This window comes from Paramisgurnus dabryanus, chromosome 13, assembly GCF_030506205.2.
Source record: "Paramisgurnus dabryanus chromosome 13, PD_genome_1.1, whole genome shotgun sequence".
Taxonomy (NCBI): Eukaryota; Metazoa; Chordata; class Actinopteri; order Cypriniformes; family Cobitidae; genus Paramisgurnus; species Paramisgurnus dabryanus.
Genome location: NC_133349.1, coordinates 16,222,759 through 16,244,523, shown reverse-complemented (window position 1 = coordinate 16,244,523; position 21,765 = coordinate 16,222,759). Strand labels below are relative to the sequence as shown.

The 21,765-nt window shown below is 36.7% G+C and overlaps 2 protein-coding genes across 2 annotated transcripts in view; both read left to right on the top strand.

The window, feature by feature from the left end:
- Positions 1-16,260, top strand: part of mindy3 (MINDY lysine 48 deubiquitinase 3) — a 40,573-nt gene extending 24,313 nt beyond the window's left edge. Inside the window, exons 11-15 of the mRNA XM_065298130.2 lie at positions 2,650-2,722; positions 6,510-6,582; positions 9,895-9,982; positions 11,040-11,111; positions 15,258-16,260. Of these exons, the coding sequence (XP_065154202.1) occupies positions 2,650-2,722; positions 6,510-6,582; positions 9,895-9,982; positions 11,040-11,111; positions 15,258-15,407 (456 nt within the window). The 3' untranslated portion in view covers positions 15,408-16,260. The remainder of the gene's footprint in view (positions 1-2,649; positions 2,723-6,509; positions 6,583-9,894; positions 9,983-11,039; positions 11,112-15,257) is intronic.
- Positions 16,261-20,521: 4,261 nt separating this feature from the next.
- The window catches only part of itga8 (integrin, alpha 8), a 72,440-nt gene continuing 71,196 nt past the window's right edge, over positions 20,522-21,765 (top strand). Inside the window, exons 1-2 of the mRNA XM_065298129.2 lie at positions 20,522-20,941; positions 21,308-21,441. Coding sequence (XP_065154201.1) covers positions 20,766-20,941; positions 21,308-21,441 — 310 coding nt within the window. The 5' untranslated portion in view covers positions 20,522-20,765. The remainder of the gene's footprint in view (positions 20,942-21,307; positions 21,442-21,765) is intronic.

Here is a 21,765-nt window from a genome sequence, read left to right as displayed (position 1 = left end):
CACAGAATGAGAAGAAAACTGGTGATTTGCCAAGTGCAGAGAAAACCAAGACAAACAATGGACCTAATCAACCAAAAAGCCAACCGAAAAGAAAGTATGATGACTTTTGTCAGAGACAAAATGTAAACATGGTTGCTTTATTGTTATTTACTTTTGAACAATGTCTTATTTCATGCAAAGTGATAACTCATTTGCACATTTTTTTTCTCTGTTGAAAGTGTTTAATGCTGCTATGTTTTAAAATAAGATGTGATTAAATACATTTCAACAGTTAAAATTAAAGCCTAGTTGATTACCATTTTGTTGGGGCGATTGGGGACAAGTGGGGCTCGGAACCGTTCCCTACCTCCAAAGTAGGAAATGGCAGAAAAAGTTTGAGAAACCCTCGACTAAGGTGTTGTAAGTGGTTGCTATGTGGTTACTTACTAAGTATTTATCATATTATGGTTCCTAGATATGGCTCAGGGGGCGTATTACAGAAAGCAAATCTTAAATTCTATTTAGGATTTTCATCTTATCTCACCAAATCTTCTCATCTCTAGTTACGAAATCTTAAATTGCTTAATCATGCAATCATGTGCAACTGAGCTGCTGCTGTACCTTAAACAAAATAATTGTCCTTTTTAATTCAATTAGGCAGAAAAAGAAATGTTATTAAATTAATTTATTAAAATCATTTATTAAATTAAATACATTTATTAAATTAATTGTAATTATTGTCTGTGTTTTTGCACCCCCCCAAAGCCCCCCCCATTAATGGGCCACACATCATCTCTGAGTTACCATTCGATTTAAACATTTAGCAAATGTGCCTTACAAAAATGAGAAAACTATTCTTCCTAAGGTGGCTATAAGTGCTAGAATACTACATTTCAGCTTTTGATGGAGACATGAGAAGAAAGCAGAGTCAAGTGTGTACTGTTTTTATCAAGTGTTCACAGATAAGATAACAGTTTCTTTAATGAGGGATGACCGAGATTGGAAGATTGTTCCAATAGTGAGAAACATTAAATGGGAGTGATTTAGTGGCCATTTGTGAAGGTAAAAAAATTTACTTTACATTTTAACAATGTTCAGAATAAAAACAGCAATGTCATTCTCCCGCAGGGCTATCATAATGTAATTTTTACAGCTGGCTTTCATTTAAGTTTTCAGTTAGGACACCTGTGGGGTTACCCTACAGTTAAGACCGTTTTAGGATGTTTGTCAAGTTAGGATGCTTCTGAAATACCCCTGTAATACCCTTATCTGTAGTTAAGATAAGATAATGCCTTAAGAAATGTTATTCTGCAAAGGAACTGAAAAACCATGTTACCAAACAGAAAAGAAAAGATCTTAAAGATATGCTCTTCCTGTAATACGCCCCCAGGACCCTCGTTCAATACGTATTTATTTTTCACATTGTATCACCTGGTATGCAAAATTTGCCAAAAGTAAACCTTGTACACTTGTCTATCTTACTTTGATCTCTGTGAAACCGTACAACCTCTCGTACCGTGTTACTTATCGCATATAGCAATTGTAAATGTTTGATTTGAATGTCCCAGACAGTGCACCTTTGATTTCCAAAAAAAAAAAAACTGTGAAGTGCTTATAACATTCAGAACTGCAGCCTAAATATGAGAAAATCATCTTTAATTGATCTCTGCAGGTTATGTGCTTGCCTGGGAAATGTGTATTCTCTATTGCTGCTGGAAAGTTGGAAAAGCTTTGTGCATTATCAAGCAATTAACTTGATATGACACATTGCACATTATTGATATGAAATAAAAACACTGTGAACTTTGTATAGCTGTATTTCATTTAACTGCATGCTGAGTTGACACATTTTCCAGCTTGACTCATTTTTACACACGTGTTTGCTGCCATAAGTTTGCAGTCTGTTTGTGAGTTTGTTCACATGAGGAGATAGAAAGGAAGATTGTTTTTATTAGATCTGTGTTTGGTGGAACAGCAATTATGTGTTGATGAGTTCATCCCCAGATCAGTGATTCCCATCAGTAACTCCCATCAGTAAAACATGCGTGAACCTTACAATTACACACACTGCATTTCTTTTCCAGTTATCACATACAAACAAATTAACAAAGTGCTGCTTAAATAAATATTTTCATGTTTTTTCAATACTGCCATATATTTCAATGATGGGCCTAACACATAGCGTGATTAGCTCTAGCCTCATAGGGATTGTGAATGTGGTCCGTTTTAGCACTTTAATGGGAGCTGCTCCCCCAGCTTCTCAGTTTCAGCTAGCAGGGGACATACAGGGAATGTGTTTTGTGTGGATAAAAAATAAACAATGCATAATAGTGTGTGTGGTGCAATCTTTTTAAAAGAGGTTAACAGGGTTTCTTTGTTTTGGAGGGTAACAAACTATAGAGTTATGGGTGAAATTGTGACAGTGACATTAAAGTGAACTGTTTATTGCCACGATCATTAACAGGAAAAACGAAAACAGTGATTTTTTTTTTCTTAGATAATTCTTCCATTTCACCTTCCATCGTTCAGCAAAACAGCATTGGATCAGCTATTGAACAACACATCAAACAAAAACTATTTTGATATTAAAGTGTTGATATTAAAGATGATTAAGTGTTAATGTTCTGTCCTCTGATGTCTTTCTCTCTCTCTCGCTCTCTCTCTCTTTAGGAGATGGCTTTGGTGGCCCCAGAGTCTTCATCAGAGCAAGCTAGGAGAGTCTTTCAGAGCTTTGACCCAGAAGGTAAACTCTTTAAATAAAGAAACAATCTTTGTGTGTGTGTGTGTGTGACAGAGAGAGAAAATAAGAGAGAAACTCAATGTCATCTCAACATCAGCAGCTGAGTCAACTTTTTCTTACACTGAAAGGAAGATGAGCTCCACAATTCACAAGTTTGTTATCTCTGCGGCATATTAGTGCAGTGCTCTATGGCTTACAATGTTTATTTGACTATAACGGAGGAGAGGCTAGGAAATGAAAAAGAAAAGACAAAGTTTGATCTAGCTGATGCTGTGTCTGTATTTCAGAATAGCGAAAGCTCAGTATTTGTGTCCAGCATGGAATTATTTAGGCTGTCTTTCTGTGTGTGTGTACATAAATGCAAGGGGGCTAAAGACCAAAGTATGGTCCACTTTTTACGTGCGACACAATTTTCGTCATCATAAGCGTGTACAGGGGAATGTAGTATGTAGCCCAGAAGATTTTGTCATAATACGCTGAATGTCTGTGTACACTTACCAGTCAATTAAACTATACTTTGCAAGGCTGTGCGTTCGACTGTGCACATACGTTCGTGCACACATAAAAAAACAGACTATACTCTGGGTTTAAGAGTGTTGTGTGGATTAGATATAAAGCTTGGTGGCTACATTTTAAGATTCGAGGTTAAGCCCAACTTTCATTTTGGTGACTTTCCCACAGTATCTACTTACACAAAGCCAGATATTAGTCGTAAAGACCAGCCTACATACTCCCTCTGACATCCAGCAACATTAGGAGCACTATATTTTGATGTTATTGGTGCTGTAGTATAGCCACTTTCTGAGCATGCTTCAGTAAATCAGTTTTCCCTTAACAAAAGAAGTGCAAACAAAACCAGATACTTTGACCAGTGATATTTCAACAGCATTTCACAAAGTGAATTTGTAGAACGTAGAAAATGGTACAAGTACTCTGATATGTACTGAGATGTAGCCTTTAAATTGGATTACCATATAATGTAATACAAAAGACTGAATCTTACAGTAGTGATACAAGTTTTCCATGCAAGCAGGTTTTTTTTTTCCGCGAATTTGTGAGTAGGAAAGGCTCATACGGTGATTTATTGTTTAGGATATTCATTGTGCTCAGATGAAAAGCTTTATGAACAACCCCCTGATGCTCGGTTAGTCATATATAGTGCAGTTTATCATGTCTGTATGTCCTGTTTGTGTGTTTTCTCCAGAGGTCCTGAAGTTAAATTATTTTTGACCTACTTTTTCTGTTAATATTTATTGCATGCTTGCTTGCTTGCTTGCTTGCTTTTTAAGACTTCTTTTGTATTAAACCAAAGACACTTATATAGAAGTGAAAGAACAAGTATAGTATGGATAGTATTTCACCGTCTTCGATCTCTTTAGATCTATAAGTGTGTGTCCGTGTGTTTACCTGGTAATTATCGTTTTATTATCATGGTATTATGATCAAATGTCCACACAAAGATAGGAACACCAGTAAAATGTTGACCTTGTTGGGAAAATTTTGAGGTCCCCATGAGGAAACAAGCTTATAAATCAAACAGAATGATGTTTCTTGAAAATCTAAAGTTTTCTGTGATGGTTAGGTTTGGGTTAGGGGAATAGAATATAATATACAGTATTAAATGCATTACATCTACAGAATGTCCCCACAAAACATGGAAACCAGAATGTGTGTGTTATATAAAGTCTGTAGTTTATTACAGCTCTCTGTACCCTCTTGTGTGCCATCTTTTTATTTTAATGCCATAAACAACATTCTTGTGCTAATAACAATACTGTGTGTGCGTGCATGCGTATGTTTTTGTGTTTTTTGTAGCTAGCTCATTGCCAAAATCCCAGTTACCCACTACTTTGGATGTGAAAGGAAAAAAATAGTTTCTCTTTAACTCCAAATGAAGATATTTAAATATATGATTAGGAAATAAAACAGGTTCAATTGTTTTGAAAATGTCCTTATGATAGCGAATATATAGTGAGGTGTGGATATGTGAAAAAGCGGATAATTTTACCTTATAATATTTTTCTTCAAATCTAATGTTAAGAGGTTTCTGTAAAGGTGCGTAGGGAGGTCTGTGAGTTGTACTTAAAGCAACACTATGTAGTTTTTTTACCTTTTAAATAATGTCTCTAAAATTATTTCTGTGATAGAACAACTTTTAACTAGACAAATTGTACTGTTGCTGCAACCTGATCAGCCTCCTAGCTGCTACAAGCACACTCTGAAAGTGGCGGTGGAGGGTAGGAAACACAGCCCCGCCCCTCCCCCTGCCTGCAGAAGAGTGTCTGATACCAGGCACTGTTGCGCTTTTCAACCACATGGGGGAGCTGTAAGTCATTTTTACATGACAACTACATAGTGTTGCTTTAAACTTAAGGGCTTCAAAATGTTGTGCCTATACGTGTGTGTACAGGGTTATACATTTTTAAATATGTGGACTAACTGGAAATTAATAAAGTAAAATCTCTAACCGTTTGCCCCAGCGCAAACCTCATCAAACTTGATTTAATTTAATTTTGGCGTTATAAGGACTAGCGTTAAATAACGATTCTCAGGATTTAGTAAAGATGCGTGAATTATTAGAGCTGAAAAGGTGTGGTCTAGTTATTTTTTTGCGACCGACCTTACTGCATTTGCATTTCTAGGAGTTTTCCTTTCAGACGCAAAATTTGTGGAGGAGATTATTTAAATGATTCACGCAACCCGATTTACTAATGTTTGCGCGTGTGATATTACTGGTATTTGTGCCAGTAACTCAAAGAAAGCAAAGAAAGCACAAACCATTTGCACTTGAAATGGCAGCAATTGTTGCTGATGTGGTACGTAACAGTTTATTTGGAATGCCAGATATTATTCAAAAATATTGAGTGCCAAGCCAGGTTGTTTTTGTTATTTGCTGGAGGAATTTAAAGAGGAGTCACAATGAGAAGTCACAAAATACCAAGTGTTTCAAAACATCTTGTATAGCTTAATTTTTTGTCCTCTGGTTCTTTTTAGTGTACTATGGCTTTGTTAACTGGGATTTCTGAATGTGGCGCTGAACTCAAGCACATGAAGAGCATCTTTGCTTATATATTTGCGACCCTTAACTAATTTGCGCTGCTCTTAGTAGCACCTGTGTTATTTAATTTGCACCTTTTTAGTAAATAACCTGCAGATATTACCACTTAATTGTGGATGAGGTTGGGGGTTCTGCATTGTGTCCCTATATTTATTTTATAAAAAAAAATCAGCTATGCAAAAAAAGTTAATACAAGCACACTGTTGTTAATAAAGTGTAGCAGCATTATCATAAAATAATAGGTAATGGCAGACAAAATCTGCTATCTAATAGTCATAAATGTATTGTGTAAAACGAATATGCAGTTGTGGGGAAAAATTATTATATAAATATATTAGACTGACAATTGTGATACGTGATCAGATCTTGATGGTTAAAATCACATCCTGCTTTACAGTGCATTAAGTGGCTGGCCGTATCCAATATCATGTGGTGGTACAGATATTTATTGTTATAAATCTAGTCACTGCAGGAAAGATGGAGGCAAGAGTTCATTTTATAAGGGGAAAAGACCAGCTGCTTTGCAAACATCTTGGACGACAGAACAGGAAGAACAACTAACATTATGAATCTGTCATGTTTTCAGCTGTAGTCTGTGCATATGTGCGCGTGGTATGCAGCATGGGTTCAATTAAAAAGATAAAACTTGTTTCTATAGTGGGCATAAAATACAAGGAGACCCAGACTTCCAGAAGCACTAATAACCATCTGCCTCTTTTTCCTCATCTTCAGATAATGGGTTCATTCCAGACACACTGCTTGAAGATGTTATGAAAGCTTTGGATCTCGTCTCAGATCCAGACTAGTAAGTTGGTTTGTATTTGATGTTTTTAATTATAAGTCATTTATTTCCTGTGCTTAGATGCCTGTTGGTCAGTACAGCATTCCAGCCATTCCTGCAAAAAAACCCACATGGGATTAAAATGCTGTGTTTTAACCTGTTATCTTATAGCAGAAGGATAGCACTTAAAGTGTGCAAAAGTGTTTGCACTCTGGAGGTGAAAGGTACTTTAACATCATGTTGTGCATTTCACCTCTAATGCATGTGCTTAATAAATTACTGTTTTGTTTTGATTAAAAATTGTGTACTTAATGTTAAGTTATTTTTTATTAGTGCTGGGCAAAGATTAATGGTGATTAATTGCATACAAAATAAAAGTGATTGCTAGATTTAAAGATATGACATTTGCCTGTTAATGTTTGTCAGGAGATCATAAAGAACTTATGTGTTTCAAACTTTATCTAAGCCACACAACTTAATTTTAATTAACCTGTTGTCATTGGGTCAGTCCCCTGTCTTATACTAAGCTGAGAAAATAGATAAAGAATCCTTCTACTTCATCTAAACCCAGTTTAAAGCCAAATCCAGTGCTCACCAGCATCCTTTTGACACCTTCACCTCATAAACGGCTTTACTCCCACTGAGGTCTAAGTGATTTCCAACCAGCTGCATTCTTAAATCACCTTAACCCCTGACAGATTGAGAGACAACTTGAGGCATTCAAAGGATTCCTTTCACAAGCGTAAAGATGAAGATTATGTGTTATGTTTGTTTTTACACATCACCATGTCTCGTCAAAACCAGTATCATAATGTGTCTATGAAGTCTGAGCCTTCAATTTGCCTCTTTTGCTTCTACACCATAGACTGTAAAAAATATATGGATGTAGTGTCCATGACGTCACCCATTGGTTTGTGAAGAAAATTTTTGAAGCTTAAAGCCATCTGGGCCGCGCGTCATCGCGCATCACTCGCGGATAAACGAAAATGGGTAAAGAGGTGGGACGTGGGTGAAGCTGAAGTGGCTGGTTGCTCGACTTTAGTGACAGCAGTGGCTGTTTAACCATCACTCAAGTGGACACGCCCTTAATTATGCAGAACTTTAAAGCCGCCTTTCCGATGTTTTTCTGGAAAAATTGAGGAATTGGGTTGCATACGTATCAGAAAGAAGATCAGATTTTGCTTCTATAGCTCAATAGATGAAGATTAATATATAATGTATTACTATATGTTAGCATGTGTACCTGTATGTAATAACAATTTGAGAATATACGAACCACTTGAGGATGTTAAGGATTGAATTGAAATAAGACACATGTTCTTACCCTGGATGTATATAGTTACCAGAAATTGTGTTTTTTTCTCTGTTTTTTTTTCTTTTTTGTAAAAGAGGGAAAAATTACACTTTGAAACATTTTAAATACCAATATTTAATATGGAGACAAGATTAAAACGTATGCATATTAAATTAATAATGTATTACTTAACAGTAATCAGGTTTTTTTAAAGGATTTAAATCTTGCTGATAAAGTTAAACAAAAAGGATTAATTATTTTCACCTCACACACAGTTTTTGATTTGAAATACACTGAAATACATTACTTCCGGTCGGCATATCACATGTGGGGTAGTCGCACAAATTAAAAAAAATTTTACGGATCCAACGCTCAAAACGGATCCAGAAATTACACATCCGCAGATGGTCGGCACTTCACGCAGCCTTTTTGCGACTCTCCTTAGAAAATAAATGACTTCCGGTTTATCGTCCGTCGTGTGCAGTGGAAAAGCGACTTAAGGCTTAGGCGCACTCACACTATCCAAACCAAACTGAGCTTGGGCGTTTGACCCCCAAAGCCTGGTTTGTTTGACTAGTGTGATGGCTCTGTTCCGTGGTTAATCGCGCCGGCCGGGTTGCAGAGGTGGGACGGAGCGCGGTTCACTTGGGCTCAGGCGTGGAAGGCTGTGGTGTGAGCACACATGGCGATTCAAAAGGTCACCTTCATCTGCCTCTGTAAAAATCTTTTGATGCGAGCAGCGGGGTTACGTGAATGTCCGAGCTGCACACGTGACAGATCAACTAAGCAATATGATGACATGTGAGAGGGCTGTCTGTAATCGCGCACCAAACGACTCTGAATAAAAAACACAGACTTATCATTATGGTGGGTTCCAGTGTTAAGAGAGAGCTTTACTTCCTGCTTTTTCAAAACAATCGCATCTTAATGACGAAAGCACGCCCGGACTCGGATCGATAAAAAAGTACAGTGTGAGTGCGTGCACCTGGGGGAGTAGGGAGGGGTGACAATCGCGCTGGGGCTTGGTTTGGTTTGGTTTGGATAATGTGAGTGCACCCCTAATATAATTTATAGGATAAATCACCCCCCTCACAGTTGTCATGAAGGGCAAAATTAACTATATAGACCAAAAAACACTTTTTGTACCAGCCTGTAAACATATTCTTTTCTACTGAATGTTGCATTTATATTTTATGTTTGCACCTTGTAAAGCACCTTGAATCGCACCACTGCCGAAACGTGCTATATAAATAAAATTGCCTTGCCTTGCCTACTGTAAAGTTTGGCATTTTAACATGGAGGTCTATGGGAATTGTAGATGAATTGCAGTGTAAGTCACTTCCGTATCGGCTTCATCAAAGAGATTGGAAAGTTGCCCCTCGTTCTACATGCATCATTATCGGCAGTTTGTCAAATAGTTATTATTGTTGCAATTTTTATGACATAAAAATGATATCCGTGATCGCATGAGAAAACATTTATACTTCCCAGATGACTGAGTTTTGTGTGGGAGCTAGAAATGTTATCAATCCTATTTTATTCCTTTAAAAGGCAAAGTCTTATGTTTTTGTGTGAGGTTGTCTAAAAATAATAATTCTCGGATTCCAATCGTTAGTCACTGTTAAATTTAGTTATAACTGAACATAGCTCCTGATTAGGGCACAGTACGACTTCATCCTCACTGATCAGACATGCCAATAAGCCATACATAGAAAACACGACGTGAGCACCATCTATTATGCTCCCTGTCTCTCTATCTCTTTCCCTTTCCCTCAATTTCAATTTTTTCCAATGATTGTGTCACTTACAATATTGCCAACGCATTATACATTAAACAAGAAACATACAGTAACACATTAGTAACGGACATTAAGGTGGATTCAAACTGAGGTGCTGGGTGATGGATTGAGTACTACAGCAAATAAAGTAAACTAAAATAGATGCAGAGGGATATTTACAATATAAATATAATTTTTTTTAAATCTTATTCTGAAGAGCTGTGAAACTCAGTTTTTTGTTCTTGGTCTATTTCTCCCTCACAGTGTTAATCTGATGAAGAGCAAGTTGGATCCAGAGGGGTTGGGTATCATTCTGTTGGGGCAGTTTCTGCTGGAGTTCTTCCCGGATCAGGTACAGTAATGTGTATCATGTCAGTCATGGCAAATGTCCAAACACAAGTACAATAGATTAGAAACACGACGTTTCTTTCATCACGTCAGTTTCTGTTGTACTCGATATCAGTGCTTCCTGTTTCTGTGTCTGGAAGATCACAGTCAGTTTTGGATGGCCAACCATTTTTGAGATTCCATCTTTGTTTAGGATGTTGCCAATGTAGGCAGTCGACACCAAGATGAATCACTCGGATTTGGAATAGAACTTAAGTCCTACCCCATGAATCTTGTTCTTGCTCTCAACCCCTTTTGCTGCTTCTTACTGTTTTTCATTGTTCAAATAAACCTGCAGTCCGCCTCAGATTAGATATACGCACACGCAGCTCCTCTGAGAGGCGGCGAGAGAAGCTGAGAGTTATAGTTGGCATGGACGTGCAGCTCGACTGATCTGTGTTAAATAGATTTGGGCTTTAGGGATACATACAAAAAAGGCCTCAATTTACCATCAAATCAAATACTCTAACCCTATTTCGGGCTCATTCAAACACATGCACACTCTCGGCTTGCTGTTGTTTCTTTGGCAGTATTGCAGGCTTGTGGTATGGGGCTAGACAGAGGTATTTGGCTCCTGTCGAAAGTGTATGTTTACGTTTTGCTGCTGGTTCTAGTTGGTTTGGGAAGTTTTGGCACCGTCTTGCAATCAGAACATTCGGGCTGCCGATTGGGGGCTTCTGTGATTGTTTTGGACTTAAAGCATTGCGTTTCAGATCACTGTCGGTCTTGCATTTATCATTACATCAAAAGTAATTTTGCTAGACCGATGTTTCAGGCTCTTTGGACTGAGTTTATGAAGTGTGTTGTGATTTGTTAGAGCTGGAATGAGATGTTTTGGCTGCGTCTTAAGTTGGTTTCGGAAAAGTTTTATAGGCGGAGTCAGATCTAGGTTTTATGTGTCACTTTGAATAAGCGCATTTTGAGCTGTTTGCTGATGTTACCCAGACCTAATGGCTTGCATACACGCAAAATGTTTTAAAGTGTACATGTCAGTGCTAACACTTGTCATCTTGTTGTTCCAGGATTCTGTGATCCCGGACTCATTTCCCGTGTATCATTATAACGGCCTGAAGCAGTCCAACCACAATGAGAAGGTAAGGCACACCCACAGTTGTTCTGTAATACCCACGTATGCGTGCACACTTTCATGCCTGCCGACATGAAAGACCCAGTGGGTTGGTATTAGGGCTGCACGATAAATCGCATGCTATTGTCATGTGCATCTCGTCAGTATCCTGTCTGATCCTTTGATTGTTGATCTGAGTTTGATTATTAATCAAACTCAGTGTGTGTTTGTGAGCCATTCCACATATATCAGATGGATAATGCCAGGCCCACACCACTAAGATTCTTTATGCAATGTTGTTCACACTGAAAACCTTTATTAGTTGTATGAATTCATTTGAAGAAACTCATTCCCTCAATTTAATTGAGTAGTGGGTCTTATATATTTAGGTTAACTTAACGTTTCCCAAAGTGTGGGGCGGGCCCCAATGGTGGGGAATAGGAACATTAAAAGTGGTGCGTGACAAAGAGGAGGAAATTTAGTCATTTTTGTGATCTCTTTTGAATCCTTTATTTCTTGACCGTACACTTAAAATGGCACATTTAAATATAAGCCTAACTTAAAACAACACCGTAAAGAAAATGGCACTCAGAAATATTGCGTTAATAGAATGAATTAACGTTGGAATATTAGCGACAGGTGGTGCTGGGAAACCCTTCCCTATCCCCAAAGTGGGGAATGGCAGAAAAAGTTTGAGAAACACCAGGTTTACTTAACTTGGTGGCCACATAGAATGAACTTAAATTGTTGAGTTCCCCAAACTTGCAGTTTGTACAGTGCACTTAACCAATTAAGTTCACTTGCTGTTCACCAAGACTAAACTTAAATTGCCATTGCTGCCTTTTTGGCCAGGACTACCTGGTAGAAAAGATTTGTATCTCAATGGGAAAGTTCCTGGTATGTAACTTTGTAAAGCTATTTGTATAAGGTGTAATGAAAGGAATTCGCGACTGACTCTGTCAATCAATGAATTGAATTAAAGTGCACCTATCTAATTGCTAAAATAACAATGTTATTTTGTGAATTTGGTATAATACACTGTGTTCAGGTGGTTTATGGTTAAAAAACACATAATTTTCCACATACCGTACATTTTTGTAGCTTTAGATTTCACTCTCTTCCTGAAACGCACAGATTTGAAAAGCTCTGTTAGCCAGCTAATCTGTTGTGATTGGCCTGAATACCTCTGACATCAGCCAGAAATGTGACGCTCCTTACCATTTTTGAAAGATTTGCGCACAATGTAATGCTAACAGGAGTTAACTGAGTCCGAAGCGGGAGGAGTTATGATAATGTCGATCTTGTCTACATCACCAATCCCAGGATGTAAAATGTTGCCTACAATCCATGTGTTTGTTGTAGTCCAAGAAAAGCGATTTATAACTCGCGTCATCGTTTACTTTGGGGTTTGTACCTTTTGCATATCGTTAACATGTACTAATACACACTTGCACACCAAAGGAAATAAAAGTAAAATCGTGAATTGGACCATTGGTGCTCTTTAAGTTGCAGAAGCACACAACAAACTTCAATGTTCATGCATACCAAAGCAAACACTGTAGTTTTTGGTGAAGTCACCTTTTAACTGATTACCACTGATCAATTTACAACAAAAATAATGCTACACTGCAAAAAAATGACTTTCTTACTTAGTATTTTTGTCTTGTTTTCAGTAGAAATATCAAAAAATTCTTAAATCAAGATGTATTTTCTTGATGAGCAAAATGACCTAAGAAAATAATACTAGTTTTTAGACAAAAGAAATATACAATTTAAGTGAATTTGTGCTTAAAACAAGCAAAAATATCTGCCAATGGGGTGAGAAAATTTTACTTGAATTAAGTTTTTAAGAAAAAAGAAATCTTATTTCACTTTTTTTTTCTCACCCCATTGGCAGATAATTTTGCTTGTTTTATGGACAATTTCACTTAAATTGTATATTATTTGTCTTAAAACTAGAATTATTTTCTAAGGTCATTTTGCTCATCAAGAAAAAGCATCTTAATTTTAGAATTTTTTGATATTTCTACTGAAAACAAGACAAAAATACTGAGTAAGAAAGTCATGTTTTGCAGTGTATAAAGGGTGTAAAACTCTTAAGAAATTTTATTAACAACTGTTTATTTGTCCCATCAGTTTTTATTCTTTGACCAAACTTAAATAATTCAAAATCTTCAGGTGCAACGGCTTATGGGTATTCCTCACAGCATTTTGTACTGATCATTTTGAGTTAATTGCACTTGAATTATTAGGTGTATGATTTTTGTAAGTTAATAAGTTAAATGAACTAAGATTGTTAAGTTATGGATCCAAAATACAAAATGTTAAATGTTTAATTATGATTACTTGACTTTTTAAGTACAAACAACATTCTGTGCAGGTTTTTTAGTTTATTTAAATACAAAATTAGGCTTTTTAAGATCTTTATAATTATAGATTGGCAAAACCATCAGAGCTTCCATTTTTCTTTATTCTTGTGTCTCTTTTCACAGTTTAAGCACATTTGAAGGTTCACTGATCCCACAGCTGTTTAAAGAGTTAGCAACCATTGTTTTAAGGCTAAATTATATATAAAATTGTTTTCGTCTTAGTTTAGTACTGCTACTAAATCACCTGAAACGAAGACTCACTCTGTCATCCTTCTCCAGACCACTCAGTTACAGTCACACACTGATGTCTGCCCAGGTGCTTTTTCCTCATCCCATGTACTGCCACTGTACTTAAGTGCTTTTCTGACCATTGAGAACAATTGCTCTTATTCCATACACATCCCCTTAAAGAGCACTAATGATATTCACACATGCATCCTTAAAGTCTCAACCCCTGACTGCCTCATGCATTCATTTATCACCATGTACGTTACCCTACACCTCTAAACGTGTGTGGGGGGGGGGAAGAGCGAGATTGAATGATTGACAACCCGTTGGGGATAATGGGTAGGGTAGGATCTGCCATCAGACCCCTGAGGACACACAGGTTACTCTTCATTAGCCTGGCAAACGCATTAGCAACAGCAGTAAAGTGTGCGGCCTTTGTTGTGGAGGCTTCCTCTGTGCCACTCGTATATTCACAAGGGGCCCTTTCTTCAGGAACCAAACACCCTGCAAAATCCTGCAAAACGTAAAGAGCTCCTCTGGCTGTAACACAGACCGTCCTGGCACTTGTAGCCAAAGCCCAGGTCTCCTGTCTGCTCAAGTCATACAGTTATCCAAAGGGAGCTGCTCTCATTCTGTCATCTGACAGCAGGTCTGCTTCATGTCACCTTATGAGTTTTGGACCGCTGCTGTCAAAGTGATTCTATAATGATTTTATGTCTCAATTTTGAGCATTTCAACTATAATTTATTAAAGTTACTGTTGTATGCACTGCTCGGTGTATTTCAGTTTACTTTGGTATTATACGGTGATCGCTGGGCTTGCATCTGCACACATGCATTTCTTATAGTCGGAATATAAAGACTAAAAGATGTTTATGAGTTCAGTTAAGCCCTTTTTTGGAGTTAAGCCCTGACTATATTATATAGTGATTTCAGTGTAGTACTACTGTAAGATGTTTGTGTCTGCCACCAGAGGGAGTGCTGTAGAGCCTTGGCTTCACATGGTTGGGTTGCATAAGGTGATGGTAATAAGTAAAGGTGCCTTTTTAATCAAGATTTTGATTGTTAAATAATAGAGTGTGTAAGAATGTCTCCATGGCTTGATGATTCTGGACAGCACAGTTTAAGTCTTAAATTTAAGGGTCATCACGGATCATTGAACCAATCATCACATTTGATACTGGCCCCATTTAACAACCTTAAATGCAAGATATAATTGCTTGCATATTGGAGCATCGTTCTTCAACCATGCATTTCAAAAAACGCAATCACACACATTCACCATAGTTTCAGCACACTTCTCAAACACCATGCAACACTAAGAACGCTTTCACTTGGGATACATGTTTAACATGACACTTTGTCAATGGCAGATTCCTCCTTGGCAATAAGAGGCCCTCCATATGGAAGCCATTGACTATCTCATGTCTGATGATGTCATTGCAGGGGCCAGGTCTTTAATGAGATGCATACAGACTGGCATTCCCATAAAAACAGGGTCTGCTTTCCCTATGCATGTGCGTGTTGAATTTTCAACATAATCGTTATGGTGTGGCCTCTTGTATTTTTCTCTGCAAGGTGAGTTACGTTGAGGGTACCGCTCTGGTCATGGGTTTTGAGGATCCTATGGTACGTACAGACGACACCCCTGTCAAGCGCTGTCTACAAACCAAGTGGCCCTACATCGAGCTCCTGTGGACCACAGAGAGGTCGCCCTCCCTCAATTAACTTTTAACCTTGTCTCGCCTGTCAGCTACTTGCTGCTGGAGGAATGCTGAACCTTTCATGGGACTTCTCAATCTCTGCACTACATTTAGTAGGCCAACATAGGGCCTGAAGGTTAACTGAGAGACGATGCTCTTTGCCTGGCACCGTTACAAAGGCTCTTACAGTACACATCTCAATTGGCTTGTACATTTGATTTGGGCTAATTTTGTGTTTACAGCCCTGAATAAGTTGAACTTTATTTTTATTATTATTATTATTATTTTGTAAATTGTATAATTTTTTGCCATCTGTTACTGAATGTATACCAAATGTTTTTTGCTTTGCAGGTGTTCATTTTTTTTGTCAGCATTATTTTGTTTACTTATTTGAAAAGATAAATCTTTGAACTACAACACTGACTGTGATTGATCTTGTATGTAATTTATAGAATTGTTAATATAATATAATTTTTTTTAGATTGACACTGCAATGTTAGTTTGCAATTTTTTAAGGGATAATTTGACCAAAGCTTCTGGTTGAAGATTAAGTATTTGTGTAAATGTTAAATGGTCGGATGGGTGGTTGTCAGGTTCTACAACACTGTTCTGGCCCAAAGACAAGGTCTTTAAATGGGTTTACAAAAGAAATGCACAACAACCCATGCTGGGTACCAAATGATGGCAAGAGGACTGGATATGGTAAGAGAAGAACGATTTAAGTATTTAAACGTTGAAGTAAAAACCCTCCAGGAGGGCTTCTGGAATGACACTATGATTCTCTGCATGAGAGAGAACAATATACACAGAGACAAGCATTCACCATTTATTTATTGTGATCCTGATGGTTCACCTAAATAAACACCTTATGTTCTTCACATTTGGACTGTGCTGTTTTTTCTTTGTAAAATCGAATTAACCAAAATATTTCTTGCTGTTCTTTCAATGCCTAAAAGATGGTAATTCTGTCATTTATTCACCCTCATGTTGTTCTAAACTTGTATGAATTTCTTCACGGTAAAAAAATATTTTATATCAACACATATTTTTAGTGCTGGGCAAAGATTAATTGCGATTAATCGCACACAAAATAAAAGTGATTTTTTTTTGCATAATTTGAGTGTGTGCTGTCTGTAATTATTTATTACTGTATGTATGTATTATTTATATATATATATATATATATATAAATAAATAAATAAAACATTTCTCAAATGAGTATGTGTGTGTGTTTAAATATGCATAATAATTACACACATATATTATGCAAAAAAATCACTTATTTTGTATGCAATTAATCGCAATTAATATTTGCCCAGCACTAATTTTTATGTTACTTTAACTTAACAAATTATGTTAAACAATTTCAACTTGTTTTTCTAAGTTATGTCAACTTATTACAAGTCAAAACTTGGTTGAATAAACTTGCATAATATTTTTTTCCAGTGTTTATGTTGTTAGCAGTGTTGGAGTATTTTTAATACTAGGGGGGTACCGCCAACTATCTGGTTACCATTATTTATCAAAATATCTTGTTTGGTGTTTAACGGAATAAAGAAACTCAGGTTAAAAAGACAACCTTCATCAGTATTGATTTGCCCGGTACCAAAGTGAATAATTTGTCCTGGGACTTTGGCATCAGAAAGAAAATTCACAGGAAGTGATAGTTAAGGCTCATTTGATCCTCTGGGTCATAGATTAAGCTGCTCTGGTTTCCTCTGTAATGTCAGACTAACGGATAATTAAAAACGTTTCCACTAAGGATGCATGTGACACATGGAACAGATCTTTCAAGTGACTTAACTTTACATTATTACTGAAAGAAATGAGAGCGACATTTGGTGAAACCGAGCTTTTCATTAAGCGCTCAATGAAACCACTTGGCACCACATCAGACAAGTAATATTCAATGAAACGGAAAATAAATTCAAAACAAGATACAGACATTTTATTACCGAAATCTTATCTGTTAAAGTCTTTTCTAAATTTTTGCTTTTAGATATCATAAACTGCATCGGCTGGGGGATATCAGATGTTTGTTGTGTCATTGTCATAAACAAACTTTGAGGACACTGTAGTCATTGCCTTGCCTCTGGTTTTATGTAAACATTGTGAAGTCCTCTGGCACGCTGACAGGTATCCTGTTACGGCTCGTCGTGCCGTAATACATCACTTCAGTCGATCTGAGACAGCGGTGTAAATATTATAATGACTTATTATTAACATGAACTAATGTTTGACAGCTGTTTTTATTTTCAATCAGGTGAGATAAAAATGACAGAAATATGATCGTCTGTATGGAATATAAATAGCGGATTTTATTTGTCGCAGCTTGAGTTTATCAGTTCTTGGCAGAACGCAAAAGTTGAAGTAATCTTTATTAATGAAGAGAAGAAAATGTGGAGGAGAGTTTATTTTGGTTCGGGTCATTTCAAACATAGCTAAAATAGAAATACGGCTCAATTATCAGGAAAAGAATGCTGTTAACACTCACAATGCTTAGAAAGTTGTCCCTATTAACCCAAATTACTTTGAAGGACTTTAGGGGCTGAGAACAAAGTTAATGTGCATGAGGCAAAGATCTGTGAAACACTGGCCTGAATTAGAAAATACAAGAAAAAAAGCACATCTGGAGTTTGCCAGAGAGTATCCAGGAAGAGACCGACCAAACTCTGTGGTCTGGTTTGAGAGATAAAGCTTGTCATCAAAATTTGAAATATTTGTACAATATTGTTATCAATTCAATGATCAGCTTATCTTTTGTGATGTGTAGTGCTGAGAAGCTTTTCATCTGCAGTTGCTTGCTTTTGATTGCTTAATTTTCATTTACTTAAATGTGAATGGATGAAGAACCAATAGCATCTTCAAATTTCTCGAAAGTCATATGTGTGTTATTTTCTGACCGTTAAAGTGTAACTGTATTGCAGAATATTGCTGAGCATGTACAATTTGTCTACTGTACATAATATATTCATGTGTGTGTCTGGTTTTAAAATTACATTGTTTTTTGTTAAAATATCCCTGTCTGGTTCTTCACCTCCCAGAGCCTAGAGAGGGGAATTTAGGGAATGTTTCCAAGATCTCTCATTCCTATCGGTATGAAAGAGAAATATACAAATCATACCTAATCTGTTATTTTCATACAGTTGCGCCTGTTCGTCTGTTGTATCATTTTATTCATATGAGAACTTTACACATCTTTGCTGTCAATTCAAATACATTCAAATTTTGAGATGAGAAGTGGGTAAAGGCTAGTGTGTGCTTTATTGGACCAATGGTGGCAAGGTAAGACTTTACCTAGTATTGTGCTTTGTAGAATTTATCATTCTTGAGGTTTTGTGTTGCCCAGATGTCCATATATTATAGTAGTCGCCCATCCCAAGTTCTACAGAGGAACACTGACTACAAGGTATATGTGCAGTGCTTAAATGGTTATATTCATCTGTTTTGTATAAAGAGTGAGCCAAAAACACTTCAAATTTGATCTCCACTGCAGTAAGCCACGTAAGGAAATGTCTTAAGGAATAGAGATAACAGCATTACTATATAATAGAATGAGGTTATTGTATCAGAATGCTAAGTTTTACCATGATCACAAGTATATTCAAATCAAATTATTTTACATAATTAATACAATGTAATTGTGAAGACACTTGTGGGATTGTTTTAAGACCTTCTATAAAGTTTAACTGAGGGCCCTTTATAGTATGCATTTCTCCACATATTTTAAATGGGAAAGCCCTAACAAATATCTGACTGGATAGGAGCCAGAGATAAAACGTTGTAGCATAGAGGACAACAGTTTTATACACTTTATGTCTATGTGGCGGTTGCTCAGCGTATGCATGCCTTAGCCTTTTAGGGCTAGTCAAAATACATTGCAAACTTTCACTGGTTGTCAATGAAGATTCTTTATACTGTCCCCATAATGATCTAGTTTTTATGGCATCATTTTAATGTGCACATTTGGATATCACATTTTACACCGTTATGCAAAATATGCTACTTAGTGTATCATCATCTTGTTACCACATGGTGCCCTCCATTACAAAAAAGTAAATTTTTTAAATGTGTAATTTACTGTAAAAATGGCCAGGTTATTTTTGACCCATAATGGGTAAATATTGGACATAACACATGCTGGGTTAAAAATTACCCCATGCTGGGTTAAAATGACCCAATGTTGGGTTGTTGTTATGCAACCATGGGGTATAATAACCCAGCAGTTGCGTTAAAATAACCCAATATCCAATATTTACCCATTATGGGTAAAAAAATAACCCAGCCATTTTTAGAGTGTTCAAGAACTCCACTTTTCTACAGCATGATGAGATGTAAGCATTCTTGTTGTAAATATGTGTACAACTTTTGTTGAGTTGACTTCATTAAATTCAATCATTCATTAATATTTTTTTTGTTTCACAGACACATTCTGGGCACACCTGAGACTTATTTTACATCTTGTAAAAAAGCCATAATAGGCAGCCTTTAACATTACGCTTTGGTTGAAAAAATTATGAATAATTTTGCCTACTGTTACTACAAAATATTTAACGTGTAAAAGACACGTGGTCCCACATTCTTAAATTACATGCTATAATAAATAAATTGTTTTGGTGATGTAAGGTTTTCCAGTTAGTACTGTTGTATATTGACTGTTTTGTGCACAACAGCTGCAAATTATTTCATTTAGACAAGATTAAAACTCTGACATCCAGATGGTGTCCACAAGCAGTCTGCGTCTTGAGCTCAGATGTGAACAGTATCTAAATTTAGGTTCAAGCCAATGAAACGGGTCAAAAAGCAGTTGGGATTGTAGGTTTGCGCATCAAAACACCCTCACCGTTCATTTTCTTCAATCCGAAGGTTATACTTATCACACGTGCTTCATATAAAAATTTAACTATGGACGTCTGATGCAGATAATTACCCTTCATTATTTTCAGCCCGGTGATTGTGGAAATTAAGCATCCGCTTTAAAGTAGATACGATTTGAAACAACTTTTTTTAACTCATGTACCATCATAATATCTATTTAATAATAGCATATCTAAATTACTCTTATCTGTATTGGTAATAAAGGTATTTTGATTTTATATCAATATGATTTGTGGGTGTATTCAAATTATGTGTCCGTTGCCATAAAAGGAGTTGGCCGGATGCGCTGCACCCCAGTCTCGTGCGCAGCTCATTATAATGTTTAGTAGACGAGCGCGCTGAAAGAAAGGCGCGCAGCTTGCATGCAGAAAGCAGCAACAGACGCATGGAGCGCACACTCGATTTATGACAGCTGAGGTTTAAAGACTGTACAAGCTGACGCATTATAAATAATTTGTACTAAACAATACATTCGGATTATATTTGGAGACATTGACCTGAAGCCATGCACCCGTGTCTTTTCCCCGTGGATTTTCGTGGGTTTTTACTCATATTTTCAATATTATGCGAGGCTGTTGCTTTTAATCTGGATTTAGATAAGCCAACGGTTTACAGTGGACCAGAGGGAAGTTATTTCGGATATTCTCTGGACTTTTACCAAGCGACACAGAACAGAAATGCGTAAGTGGAATACATATTAAACTCAGTTTTGGCTGATATTTTGCGTTTTAGCATCTTTTAGTGCATAGTGCATGCAACGTTCACTACAATCTATCTCGAGGTTGTGCCTCAAATTCTTCAGACTTCTGGAAAAGTTTCTTGCAAAAATATGCATTCAGCACCATCACGGTGGACCACTGCACTCTGTGGCATTAAAGTTCTTTTCACTGAGCGCAAATTTAATGGGCAAATTGAAATAAAAAGCCGTGTAGACCAGCTATAACAGACACCAATAGGCTAAACTACATTTTGAATGTTCTGTCTAGTTGTGTAGATTTTGTTCAGTGGGATGCTGCTGTGTGTAGATTTATCCTTTTCTGTCTCCAGCATGTCTGTTCTGATCGGGGCTCCTAAAGCAAACACCTCTCAGCCAGGGATTGTGGAGGGAGGAGCAGTGTACTACTGCCCTTGGCCGGCATCCGATCCAGACTCATGCCGCCAGATCCCCTTTGATAAAGCAAGTAGGTACCATAATCTTTCAAAACCCTTACACGAATGCAAAAGTTGAAAGCTGATGTTATTTAAAACAGAAACTCTCTTAGAATTTGATCCATTTCATTTTTACACCATAATAAATAATACCGAAGTGATTTATATATGTTTCTTTTACTTTTTGTGTCAATGTAATATATATTTGAAATATTAATTTGTTTCTGTTTGTGTTTGTTCAGATTTTATTTTGCTATAAAACGTAATTAAAAACAAATATTTTGTTTAAAAAAAGTTAATGCCTATGCAAATAATAAAACCAATAATATCGCTAGCTAGGCATCTGTTAAAAGGTT